Consider the following 13,837-nt stretch of genomic DNA (forward strand, 5'->3'; position numbering starts at 1 on the left):
ATTTTTGTAATTATTTTTTAAAAAATTGTACTTTTGTAATTATTTTTTATATTTCTGTTAAGAAAAAATGTATGTTGCATTTTTATAAATATATTCTTTTTTCTCGGTATTTATGAAAAAAAACTCTTAAATCTAATAGACCCTTTTCTATTGTAAAACAAAATAAAACTAAAAACCAAATTAAGTCGTTAAATCTTTAAAAGACACCACACTAGCTTAACGAATAAATTAAAGGCTTAATCCATATAGAGGTCCCTGTACTTTATACATTTTTTTCCGTAGGTCCTTATACTTTATTTTTGAATTATTTGGTCCCTCTACTTACCTATTTTTGATTTTCAGATCCTTTATGAGTATTTTTCGGTCCTTTTGTGTGGCTGGAGGAAACAAAAATTGTAAGTAGAGGGACTGGAAAAAACTCACAAAGGACCTGAAAATCAAAAATAGGTAAGTATAGGGACCAGATAATACAAAAATGAAGTATAATGACCTACAGAAAAAAAAAGTGTAAAGTACAGGGACATTTATATGAATTTGGCCTAAATTAAACTCTTGACTAACAAGTAAAAAACAAAAAACAAAAGAAGCCACATAGCCAACCAAAACAAACTAAGCATTTTTCTTGCTTTTGACTCTAAAAAGAAACGGATATAAATGCTATAACTACAATGACAACGAAGACGGTGCAGGCAAAGAAAAAAATAGTTAGGCAATTTTGGGTAGTAGTTACATTTTCATTAATTTCATCCACCTACATCTCTCTTATATAACTTATCTCCCTTCACAACTCCTCACCACAGCCCCATCAACATGCTAAGACTCACCCCCTCCCCCTCGCCGGCCGCCGTTCTGGCCGTTGCCGCCATAATCTTATCATCAACCATATGCTTAGTTTCTGCGCAAGCGCCTTCTCCGGCACCCTTCTCAGGTGGAGGCGTGGAGCCGCCTTCAGAATCCCTAGCGCCTGAAGCGGAAAACGAGTGTTTGACACCGCTGTTTAATATGACAGATTGCCTGAGTTATGTGACGGAGTCGAGTAATGCGACTGTTCCGGACAAGAATTGCTGCCCGGAGCTGGCGGGATTGATAGACAGTAACCCGATATGTCTGTGTCAGCTACTGGGTAACAGCAAGTTAACGGAGTCTTTTGGTATAAAGATTGATGTTAACAGAGCTCTCAAGCTTCCTTCTATCTGCCGTGTTACTACTCCTCCGGTTAGCTTGTGCTCAGGTACTTTTTTCTATTTTTTTAACTCTTTCAAAAATCAATATTAATGATATTGTCCAAATTTAGTTTCACTTCATCCATAATCACATCCCTAGCAAGTTAACACTTTTGTATAGCTATTTTATAACTTATGTCAACTATATTCAAGCAGCTAATATTGAAAAGGGATTTAAAAGGTCGTATTTTTTAAGGAATTAAGCTAACATGTTTTGGTCTCTTAATTTATTTTTATGCAAAATTATTTTTAAAATGCAAAATTTTTATGTCTTTCGTAAATTATGATCAACTTTTTAAATTTTATAATTATGTTCTAATTTAAAAAGTTTGTTGCGACTGTATCCACAAATTTGCATTTTATTTTTTAAATTCAACTTGCAACTAAATTATAAAATATGATCCGACTTTGGAAAGATATTTCATATTTTAACATTATTATATAGGGTTAATTTCATAAAAAATCACGACGTTTACACGAAGTTTTATTTTAATCACGACCTCAAAAGTTGGCATTTAAAGGTACGGCCTTTCATTTTATCTCAAATCTATCATCAAAGTAAAATTCGGTTTATTTTTTGACTAAAAATTACTAATCATTTATTAGATATATGAGATGAAGCTTTGGATTTAAAAAAATATATTTTAGTTTTATTTTAATGACAAATTAGTCCAGAAATTAATAATTAAATTTGAAAAATTATACTCCCTCCGTCCCGTAAAGATAGAAAAAGTTGCATTTTCACAAGAATTAAGAAGTTAGTTAGTTATAGTTAATTTGTGTTAAAATTTCTAAATTACCCTTTTATTTTTCTAATGGTTTACAAAAACCAAAGCCACTACATAAATATTGTCCAATGAAATTTCATATGTTTAAAGTCACACATTAGAACTATAAATTAATTAATATTGATATAATTAATTTTAAGGGTATTTTAATAATTTTATATCTAACTTACATCACTTTTTCTATTTTTATGGGACAAAAAAAGTGGCTACTTTTTCTATCTTTACGGGACGGAGGGAGTATATTTAATTTTATAAAAAAAGTACTTTGATATTAAAATACCTTTGTCATTAAAGACATTTTTACTTAAAATATCAATTTAAACATGAACTAATTTGTTATTAAAACTTAAAAATCTGAATTGAATGTTATTTTTATTAATTAAATTATTTATTTTTACATACTTTTTGGGTATAAAGTTTCAAATTACTGAATTAAACTGTGAAAGAATTTATTTGTTAATTTCATTATAATTATGAATATATAAATTCATTTTTTCTCAAATCAATAGAGAAAAAATATTTTAAATGAGTACTTTTAATGCATTTATGTGACATGCATATACATTCGGATCATAGCTGTATATTGTCGTTTCGTAGAAAAGAAATTGACTTTTACATTTAATATGACACAAAAATATTTGATCATCGTCTACCATTTTTGTTTTCTGGAAGTGCATTTAGATCTATCTTTCCTTGGCAGTTGAACTTATTTAATATCAACTGCACAACTTTTAAATAATTATGATACCTATATTTTTCATAGATTTGGCCTTAGCATTTATTTATTGGTAACCCTGAGATCTAATCTGCAAGTAGGCATCTTTTCCGGATAATACTATATATTTAAAAAATATTACTACTAACTATAAAATATTAGTGTGTCTATTACAATCATTATCCAGACCCTTTATTATTCATGCATTTTATTAGAAAAAATAAAAATAAAATGCTTTTTTATATTCACAATCATTTTGTTAAATATTTTTTAAAATAAATTGATTATTATGGTCAAATATACAAACTAAGACAAATATGTTAAACTCTTAATTGAAATTTATTTTTCGACACATAATTTTCATTTTAAACTCAAATAACCATTTCTAAATAAAAATTACATATCATCGTGTAAGATTATCATTTATGAAGTCAAAGATTTATACAAATAAATTCCAAAATATTTTTAGTTTGCGATTTGAAAATATTTGTCCAATTCACTGATGGCTTAATATGTCAAATTTATATTTATGAATATATATGATAAAATGACCACAGTTGTGAGTATGGAAAATCATTTTGGCAAAAAAAAATTACTATAAATAGCCCAATTGTAGAAATATCTATAAATACTAGTTCCTTTAAAAAAAAACTACTATAAATAATTACATATCTTTCAAGAAAGTTTGGTCAGATGTTTTGATACTTGAGATAAATTAGCTGTGAAGATATCATTTTTAAATAAATAAAAGGTCAAACATGCCCCCTGAACTTATAACATGGGATCATTCAATTTATATTTTTTTAAACAACTAACTTCAAAACTCTTCATTTTTTGATCAAATAACCTTATAATTTATATTTTTATTTCAAAAATGAATTTAAGATAATTATATCGCAACAATTAGGGAAGTATCTAAATACTTTTTTGCATCCCTCGCCTCCGATTTGTATTTTACGTGTTTTAAAAATACAATTATGGGATTTTTAACCTAAAAATGAAGAGTTTTTAGGTTACTTGCTCAGAAATATATAAATTGGATTAGATGATTCTGTGTCACAAATTTAGTGGGCGCATTGACCTTTAGTGCATTTTTAAATATTAAATTTTTCTCTCTCTCAACTCTCTCTTCCTCTTTCACAAACCCTAATAGCCTCTTTATTGGGAAGGTGGTTTTTGGCCAATCTTTAGTCAAAAATCACCTACTCACACTCAAATCTTCTTATAAATCGTCTAAAATAAATGATTCTATCATATAAATAAGTTTATTGTTGTTTTTTTTCCATTTTGGATTCCTACTCTCTATGAGTTCATCATTTTTATGGAGTATTGTGTTCTTGAAAGATGAAGTTTTTGTAAGAAATCGTCTACTTCGAAGGTCAATTTACAAATTTAGATATTTTCAACTTGATTGTTTGACTTTTTTTGTTGTAATTATTTAGATCTGTAATTTATTATTGTCTTTTAAATAGATTTAATTTTTAGATCTAGTTATTTTGGCTATGTATTTGGATGACCCTAGACGGTTAGTTTAGCCCTATTCGATGACTGTATTATTACACCTCTCATCATCCTCTCTAAAATAGTTTACTAAATGTGTTGTGAAACCGTTCATGTAATTTTCATTATTATTATTGGAAATTTTAGTCTTTGAGAAGAAAAAAAAATCAATCCATAGTGTGAAGTGATTAAAATAATTTTTTGTTGATTTGTTTCAGCTGTAGGATACCCGGTTCCAGGTCCAATGTCAAGTGAAGAATCTCCCTCACCATTGTCTAGTGGAGCACTTCCACCTTCAGGTATATTAATTAGGATTTAGGTGTTTGATTTTTTTATATTAAATTATATAATTTTACTTAATATTTTATTTCAATGGTTACAAGGTGTTCTGGCACCAGAAGGGCTAGCTAGCAGTCCATCAAAAGGAAGTGCTTCAAAAATTGCTCAACCCTTCATTCTTGGATTAGCATTTTCATCTCTTCTAACATTCTTCTGATCGGAGTTTCGAATTTTGTGTGATTCTTGATTATTTATTTATGTAACCTATTTAATTATTTGTATTAATAATTAAAGATCATGTGAAACTTGTTGAATTTATTTCAATATGAATTGCCAAGAGAGTTAGATTATAATTTGAATCATTCTTTTCAATATATGTGTGTGTAGTAGACTTTTTTTCGTAAATTTTACTTTTTCTATTTTATGGATTATTCTTCTAATGATTTTTCTTACTTTTGACTAGATTTAATGGAATTTATAAACGCATGTATCATTAAGGCCAAATTTCATTTAATTTTAGCTGGTTTAAATTATATCAATCCAACTAGTCATGCTACTCTTGCGTAATTTATGGATTTTGTTTCCACAAATTTTCAGTTAGTGAAATAAAAATTGGCACTCAACAATCCACGAATTTTCAGTTGATGAAATAAGAAATTGGCACTCAACAATCTTACCCGAAAAATTAAACGAAGAATAGTTATTTTTTGTATCCCAAATAACAATGTGTCTCTTAATTTCAAGTAGCCGTTACGGACAACTGATGTTAGATGTTGCATTATTAATTTTTTCTTGACATTAAAAATTGCCCCCACTATTTTCTCTCTTATTTCTCCTTAGATATATATATATTTTCTTTTACTTTTATTTTTACTTTCCCTTTCTAATCCTTAACTCTATAAATTCTGAAATTGATCCAACGAATCAAAATTGTCAAAATTATACGATAATATTCATTACACCTTAATCAAATTTAGAAAGAAAAAGCAACAAGAAGATAAAATATGATTGACAACTAAAACTTTGCAAATGTTGAATCATGTGATTAAGAGTGAAGACACTCCGATAAACTTCATGAATTGTTCACAATTCTAAATGACCGTTTTATAGATTACATCTATACTATATATAAAAGTACGGATGGGAGGAGACAGGCACATTTACCTAATAAACCTTTTTAGTTTATAGCTAAACAATCATTTAAAATATGGTTTTATAGTAATTTATAATTCTATTTAATAGGTGATTGTTTTCTATTTAATAGGTGACTGTTTTCGTATTATTATAATAGAGTCCTAATTAGATGAAAATTATCTTTAGTATGAATGATTATATAGAGTTGTTGGAGTTTGTTTGCCATGCAATTAATATAGAAATTTTAGGTGACTGTTTTCGTGGCTTATATTTAAGGGCATGTCGTTTTTTTACTATAAAATATAGGACCACAAGCTGAGGTATTTGCATTTATGCATTCAAAAAATCAGATGATCAATCAATTAATTTAAATGTTGGTTCGAAATAATATTGCTCTGTCCAGTTTAATATTACAATTTATCAATTTTTTGGACTCTTAAAAATAAGAATACAAATCTGATTAGGAATATTATTAAGACTATAACTCTTAATATAATTAGGTCAGCTTTATATTATATATAGAATGTTTCATCTATATATTTTATTATTCTCTACTTTAAATAACTACTATATTATTCCTTTCATCTATTGTATTTATAATACAATGTCGTCGTCTTCCATTGATACTACACCGTCGTCTTCCGTTGATACTCCGTCGTCTTCTTCGATTAATAATGAAAGTAAATATTCGTATTTTTTTATTTGTAATAATTTTCTTAATTTGTAATAAAAGTGATTGATTATATAAGTAATTTTTTTTCAGCTACAATTTACTCTCTTAAAATCGGTGATAAAGATTGGAGCATCAAATTTTTAGTTCTTCGCATATGTGATGTTGAAACATTCAAAAATAGCAAATAAGCTAGAAAAATAATATTGATCGATACTAAGGTAATAAATTTATGATTTTTTTTAATTTAAATACTGCTAACCTGCTGTCGTTTTAGCTTTTCCTAACCTGTCGTAATTGAGAAGCTTCAGAATTTTAGACTTTCTCATGCTTCAGTGGCATCTCACTCAGTTTTTCAATAGAAACAAATCAACTTGATGATTCTAATTAATAAAAGGTTAATCATATCCGGTGGCTTATATATTGTTGTTCATATTTTGTTAATGAGCTGTTTATCTTGTGATGTTGTAAGCTGTATGTAGTAACTCATTATAAAAACATCATAATAAATATTAACATGTCTATAAATATTAACATGTCAAGTTGAGGGGGGCAAAATGAACTTTTATGTTTACAAGTGATTCGGCCAAGTATGAGAAATGAACATATGTCATGTTAATTTAGAAATTCAATGTATATAATAACAACATCAAAACATATAAAATTAATGAAATCAAAAAATCGTTTTATTTAGAAAAAAATACCTCAAAACAAAAGAGGAAGGATGTTTACTTTAATATCAAGGTAACAATAAACTCTCAGAGGGATGAATCAAGAATGAAGCCATTCATATTATTTATTATTAGTATTAATTAGTAAGAATCCAGAGTTCATTATAGACATGTATAATATTTATTAAAATTATATTTATGTTGTGATGTTTTTATACATATATAATTTATAATTATTCTATTGGCATGTTAGCTCTAAAATATAAACTCACATAATGAAATAATTAGAGCTAAAGCTCATAAAATACTTATATTATAAATATATTTAAATAACAACACATTCATAATATTTATTCTTAGAGTATATCTATTAATTAAAATATAATTTCTTGATAATAGAAAATGGATAATTTTTTACGTTATATTGACGAGTCATATTACGAGCCACGTGCATAGCACGTAAAGCGAGACTAGTAATTATAAAGCGAGTGAGTTCAAAATTATATTTTTTTGTGAATATATAATTTTTTTAGTTTCCATTCTATTTTTCTTTCTAAAATGATTGTGATTGTTTGTTGGTAATTATTGGAAGTGTGATTCTATTTAATTGCAGGCTGAATACATAGTTTGACCCCTGAACTTGTACCCTTTTACCCATCTAACCTCTAAACTTAACGTCTCACCTATCGAACCTCTGAACTTGTTAAATAATCCGATTTGACCCCTGAACTTGATAAAAACGTAAACATTGAACCCCTCCGTACACAATTTCTTCTAGAATGTTTCAAGTGACAGGTGGCACAGAGGGGTTCAATATTTACGTATTTATCAAGTTTAGGGGTCCAATCGGATTATTTAACAAGTTCAGAGGTTCGATAGGTGAGACGTTAAGTTTAGAGGTTAGATGGGTAAAAGGGTACAAGTTCAGGGGTCAAACTATGTATTAAGCCTTTAATTGCAAGTAAATATTTGTAGATATTTCTTATGGCACGATGAATCAATCAATGAAAAAAAAGTTACGTGATTAATGAATTGAAGGCTGAGAAGCGTGTTGGAATGTGAAAATAAGAAATTAAATGCCAAAAGTCAAACAACACACCACAGATTAATATGGAAAATAAAATTGGAGATTTTATGGTTAGAGCTGAAGAAATAAAACAGTCCAAAGTTTTGTAAATCTTAAAATATGAAGAAAATAACACAAATTATAAATGTGTTTTCTTGGCTGATATCTCTGTATTTTCAGATTGTGTTTACAAGTAGGTAGATTTTTTTTTTTACCAAAAACAGAATTCATTGATGAAAAGTAAATTACATTGGAAAGTCATATAACAAAATTAATATATGATCTTTCAATTTTGATCTAAAAAAGTAACAAACAATTTAAGATACAAGAAAAAAAATAAATCGAAATTAGGAAAATCTAGACATCGATTCCGCATAAAAGGACCGAACGAGAACTTAAGAGCGAAGTTCCGTTTGAGCGGGTCTTCGATTTGTCCTTCCGATTTGACCGGTAAACCGCTTGATCCGTTGAAGCTAAGTATTCCGATCCTCATCTTCAATGAAGTTCTAAAAAGTTAGAACAATACTCATCCAAAAATCTTAGATGTACAAAAAAATTGACTATGAAGCTTGAACAATCACTTGAGATTCTTGATAGATCTAAGAAAACACACCATAATTACATAAACTTTCAAGCACAAAAAACACTAAAATTCATACCGAAAAAACTATTAAACGGATAAATTTATTGAAATAAAACTTAAGTCTATAAAATAGTAAACTTTTATGGGCGGAGAGGAGGCGATTTCCGATTGAGATCGGAAAATTACCTCCTCCCACCCTTTAAAAGATGAAGTAGAGAGCAAATTGTTTAAAGAGAAGGGAGAGGAAATTTTTTTTAGAGAGAGAGTAGTCTTTAATGGTGAGTGATATAATATAATTCAAGTAGGTAGATTGATGCTTAGGTTCATATACTAATGGTTATAGCTGGATATAGTATTATTATTATTTATTTGTTATTTAAAATATAATTTGTTTGTTATTATATATATATATATATATATATATATATATATATATATATATATATAGATATGGTCTGTTTGATATGCTTTGCTTGTATATTATGCTTTGTTTATTTGTTATGCTTATGGCCATATGTAAAAAAACACACTATTTTATTGCAGATAAAGTGTAACAATCCTAGTAAAATGCAAACGTTGCTGACAAGTTGATTGCATTATTGTGAGTGGAACGGAATTCGAGGACCGCTCGCTCAGCCTTAGGCTGACTACTGATCTCAAAAGGTTTTGAAAAATGGATTCGCCACCTAGCAAAGGTAGGAAATGTCTTTTATACTGACTAGATAGATCTCTCACGTTTATAGGTGAGACCACCTTACATCGGACTAAAAGACAAATTTCTTGTACTTGACTTATCAATTGCATCGTATTTACAGGACATATCCGGTTATCTCATCTTAATCATACACACAGTCCATAGGATAATGTGATGGAAATGTAAACAAGTTTGAAAAACTGGTAAAGGAAAGCGATAAAGCATGTGAGACGCGCATATGACTCGATCTGTACTAGCATGTGAAACATGCAGCAAATACTCCTAAACATATATTTAATCTTGGAGGAACCTATTATATAGTAGACAGAGGCGGGTCTTAGTCATTTTACATGCTAAAGTCTAGACCGCATGTATAAGTGAGATTGATTTTATTCAATTCATCTTGAACACCTATATAACCACTATTATATTTTCATCGCAATCCTATGATTTCTAAGTTATTTACTGGACTTGTTGGATTTAGAGCTAAAATAACGTAGTAGCATGTTAATATTTGAATTTGGACATGCTTTGGAAAGTGATTAAATGCAAAAATACATAATTAGCAGTTGATATGCATATAAGGTTAGAAATGCTTTTTAACCTTGTAGACCAGGAGTGTGTGACACTCGTCTATTGTATAGCTGTGTGTGATCGGAATCTAAAATCGGTCAAAACACAAAAGTTCTTCGTCTTATCGATACGATCCACTGGTTCGAACCAGGGTCAATTTTGAGTTCAAACAAACTCGAAATTACTTCTGAAACTTTCTGGTCTCTTGCGGGCTTGGGCTTCAGGGCCTAATTGGCATGTCAGATTACAAAAATGGCTTTTAAACTTGAAATACATTGGGTCTGCCCCATTACAACACATAATATAAAACCATAATTAATTACAAAGCCTTGGGCTCATACTTCGCCCAATTCCGAGCTCAAATGAATCCGGAAACACGAAAACAAGCTTCCTAACGAATTTGGAAGATCTGGGAGTGGTATGGGCTGAAGAATAGTGGCACCATATGGAGTGGCGATTACGCCACTATGAGTGGAGGCGACGCCAATATGGTGTATTTTTGTTGATTCAACAACCGGAATCGACAAAAAAAGAAGGTATCTTTTGTTTTAATTAGGGTATTGTTGGACCAAGTCCCATTTGAACCCTAATTTTGAGTTTGCCAATCAATTTAAAGAGTCTAATCATGTTTATTAGTGTGTAGGAACATATAGAAACCATCTCGGGTCGAATCAGAGCTTTCTAGTGAGAATCGAAAAATCGGATTTACCACTAGTTCTAGTAGGTTTTCGCGCCCGAGATGCCTCAAGCATCACGGGCGAGATCAATCGATCTCGGGCGCGACAAACCCTATCAGGGTCGCGATATACCAGGCATCCAAACACCTTTGGATCTTAAAGTATATCGCGGGCGCTACATATGCATCACGGGCGCGATGCATATGACCGTTGAAGGTCCAACTGCTATTTCAGAGCCCTCCATCAGTTGCTTGACAAGTGGCCTTCAACCATTGTCCGAATTCCTGACATTCAAAGATCTCGGGCGCGACGTAGGGCATCACGGGCGCGACAGACAGTTTTTCAGCACAAATTTGAGTTTTCTTCTAGAAGATTCAAGGGTTTGTTGTTGGGGTTATAAATACCCTTTGTCTACTTCATTTATGAGGTTAGACACTCTAGCAACAACAAATATTATCAAGCATTCAATTTATTCTCTCTACATTTATTGTGCATCAATTATTGATAGCTTATTCTCTTTGTTGATTGATTAATCATTGTGATTCAATCCTTAGTGTTGTAGGTTTGTTTTTATCCTTAGAAAGAGTTTGAGATTATTTCTTGGAAATCTCTTTTGTAAAGTTTGTGTTTATCTTTAAAGCACAATCCATTAGTGAATTTTAAAATCTCAATCTTTGAGTAGTGGAGTAGGATTGACTTGTGATCCGAACCACTCTAAATTGTTTGTGTCAATTTTTCTTCTCTTAAACTCCTATTAAATTTTAATTACTCACTAAACCTTATTCACCCCCCTCTAAGTTAGCTATTTAGGGATTTCAGGTATTAGTCAGATAAGGACATATATTTGGGAGGAAAAAGACACCAGATTTTTTTATCGGTGATAGATTTGCAAAAAAAATAAAAGATGATGAATTTATATGATATTAACCTATTTTTTAAATCAAATTTTTGTAGAGAAAAAGAACTCCAACACCACGTTTATGAATTACCCTGCAATACATATAGCTACTGTGGTTGCTCTAACACCACGTTTATGATCTTCAACTAGTGAGGCCACTGCCACTGCCACAGCATGTATATATATAAAGTAATATAAATAATAATCTATCACAAAATTCTAATACTAATATGGGATAGCATACTGATTACTGGTAGTCACTAAAATGAACCATTATATTTTTTATTTATTAAATTTGACCACCTAATACAATTAATATTTATGAATATTAATTTTTTTCTTTATCATAAAATATGTTTTATATACACTTAAATATTGATTAATTGTAGTTATATTTTACACCTTTAATAATTAATTTTACGTAAATATGTCATTAAATTTTTTATTTATAAACTTTAATTTTATAGCTTTAATTTAATGATTACTATTTATTAAATTAAACAAATCACTATTTTCTCTCATGTATAGTAATTATATTATATACTTTTAAATATTAATTATTTATAATTATATTTTACATATTAAAATTTAAAAAAATTACTTTAAATTTTTTAGTCATATTTTTGTCATAATAATATATATTTTTAATTTAAAAAATTTATATTTATTAAATTTAAAAATCCGATCGAACACGATTTAACCGGTTGAACCATGAACCTCGGTTTTCAAAACATTGGTATAAAGTAACATAATCAATCGAATTTAAATAATAATTTATCACAAAACCTTCTTACGTGCGGCTTATTGAAAATTCTAATACTAATATGGGCTAGTGCTCTTGGAAACTTCATAGCATACCGATTATTGGTAGTCACTAAAATGAACCATTTATTCTTTTCATCAATATGGGAAGGGAAAGCACTTAAACGAACCATTCGTTGATAAAGAAAAACACAAACAATTAGAAAACAAAATTACAATAATAATATATAGTTATAGAGATATAACACTAGTAATTGTTACCTCAGTGCAATCAATTTCATTTTCAATATTTGGATTCACATGGTCCATCTTACTTAGCCTAAGAAGACTCCCGGTAGCCAAAATCGCTTTAGCATCAATATCACGCAAACACCTTCCATATAAACTTGCACAAGCTTTACCAGCCGATTCCACCAAATTCTTCTCTTTCCGATGAGCGCCCAATAAACAATGGCTCAATATCCTCAAAATTGGCTGCAATAATTCCCACGGAAGCGGAATCCTTCCCTCCTCGTCGGCCTTCTCTTTTCCGTCGAACTCCTTATACATTTCGCCACACCATAACTTGCAAAACTCACAGAAATCAACCTTGGAATCTACGGGCATAGCCGATATCTTGCTGAAATATAATTCTAGCGTAACCCCGACGATTCGTGCTCTTCGTGTTGATCTTACTGTCCCATGAGGCTCCAAACTTGGAGATATCACAGCCAGATTGAAATCAGTCGAGTTGTTCTTTGATATCTCCTTCGTTTCGTGATAAACGCTCGAGTTTGATAAATCAGGTATGTTCACGGTTATTGCTTGCCCGTTTCTTGATGTGGTTTCGTGCGCGTAAAGTGCTAACAAAACCGCCTCAAACCCGGCTAACGGTTTACGTAACGGAATGCGAGATAGGTATAAGCCGGCTATAATGGGGAGAAACCGCAGGACTACCAGTTGGAGTTGAGGCGAGCCGGATTGGAATGTGTCGTAAAACCACCTGCAAAGGTGGTTGTCGCCAGCTCCGGAGTCGGGATGGCGGAGGAGGGTGGAGATTTGAGAGGAGACATGAGGGTGATGGAGGAGTGAAAATGGCGGGTCCTGAGAGGAAAGAATGGAGGGAGAGAGTGTGATTATGGGAGAAAGGGATTGAAGGGCGGACTGGATTTTGTGGGAGTAGTCTGTTATGGAGGATTGAGATGGTTTGTGGGCGGAGGTGGAGGTGGTTGCGGTGGTTGTTGTGGCGTCGGAGAGAAAGCTTTCTTGAGACATTGTAAAGAAAGATAGATCAAGAATGTAAAGAAGAAAAAAAAGGTGAATATGTGATACTTAGAAAAATGAGGATGAATATGCGATGATTAAGGAGGATAAATAGGATACCTTAATTCTACAAACAAACACATTAATTTACTTTGTTTTTCAATCCAATTACAAAGATTTACAGCGTGTCTTTAAGTCTTAACATTAATAGGAAATAATCAATATAGCACCAAATTTATAGGAATTCTAAGTTGTAGTAACAAACAAAACAATTATATAAAGTACATATAATTATACTCCCTCCATTTTAAATTAGATGACATTTTTGGTAATGGCTCACATATTAAGGAGTCAATAAATTT

The 13,837-nt window shown here is 30.4% G+C and overlaps 2 protein-coding genes across 2 annotated transcripts; one reads left to right on the forward strand and one right to left on the reverse strand.

The window, feature by feature from the left end:
- Window positions 1–735: 735 nt before the first annotated feature.
- Window positions 736–4,864, forward strand: LOC126671102 (non-specific lipid transfer protein GPI-anchored 2-like). The gene is made up of 3 exons (XM_050364814.2): window positions 736–1,231; window positions 4,445–4,525; window positions 4,610–4,864. The coding sequence occupies exons 1-3, from the start codon at window positions 811–813 to the stop codon at window positions 4,720–4,722; spliced, it is 615 nt and encodes a 204-aa protein (XP_050220771.1). The 5' UTR covers window positions 736–810; the 3' UTR covers window positions 4,723–4,864.
- Window positions 4,865–12,389: 7,525 nt separating this feature from the next.
- On the reverse strand, window positions 12,390–13,575 carry LOC126674326 (uncharacterized). Its single transcript, XM_050368765.2, has one exon. The coding sequence runs from the start codon at window positions 13,485–13,487 to the stop codon at window positions 12,465–12,467; it is 1,023 nt and encodes a 340-aa protein (XP_050224722.1). The 5' UTR covers window positions 13,488–13,575; the 3' UTR covers window positions 12,390–12,464.
- Between the last annotated feature and the right edge of the window lie 262 nt (window positions 13,576–13,837).

This window comes from Mercurialis annua, linkage group LG3 (genome assembly GCF_937616625.2).
Source record: "Mercurialis annua linkage group LG3, ddMerAnnu1.2, whole genome shotgun sequence".
Taxonomy (NCBI): Eukaryota; Viridiplantae; Streptophyta; class Magnoliopsida; order Malpighiales; family Euphorbiaceae; genus Mercurialis; species Mercurialis annua.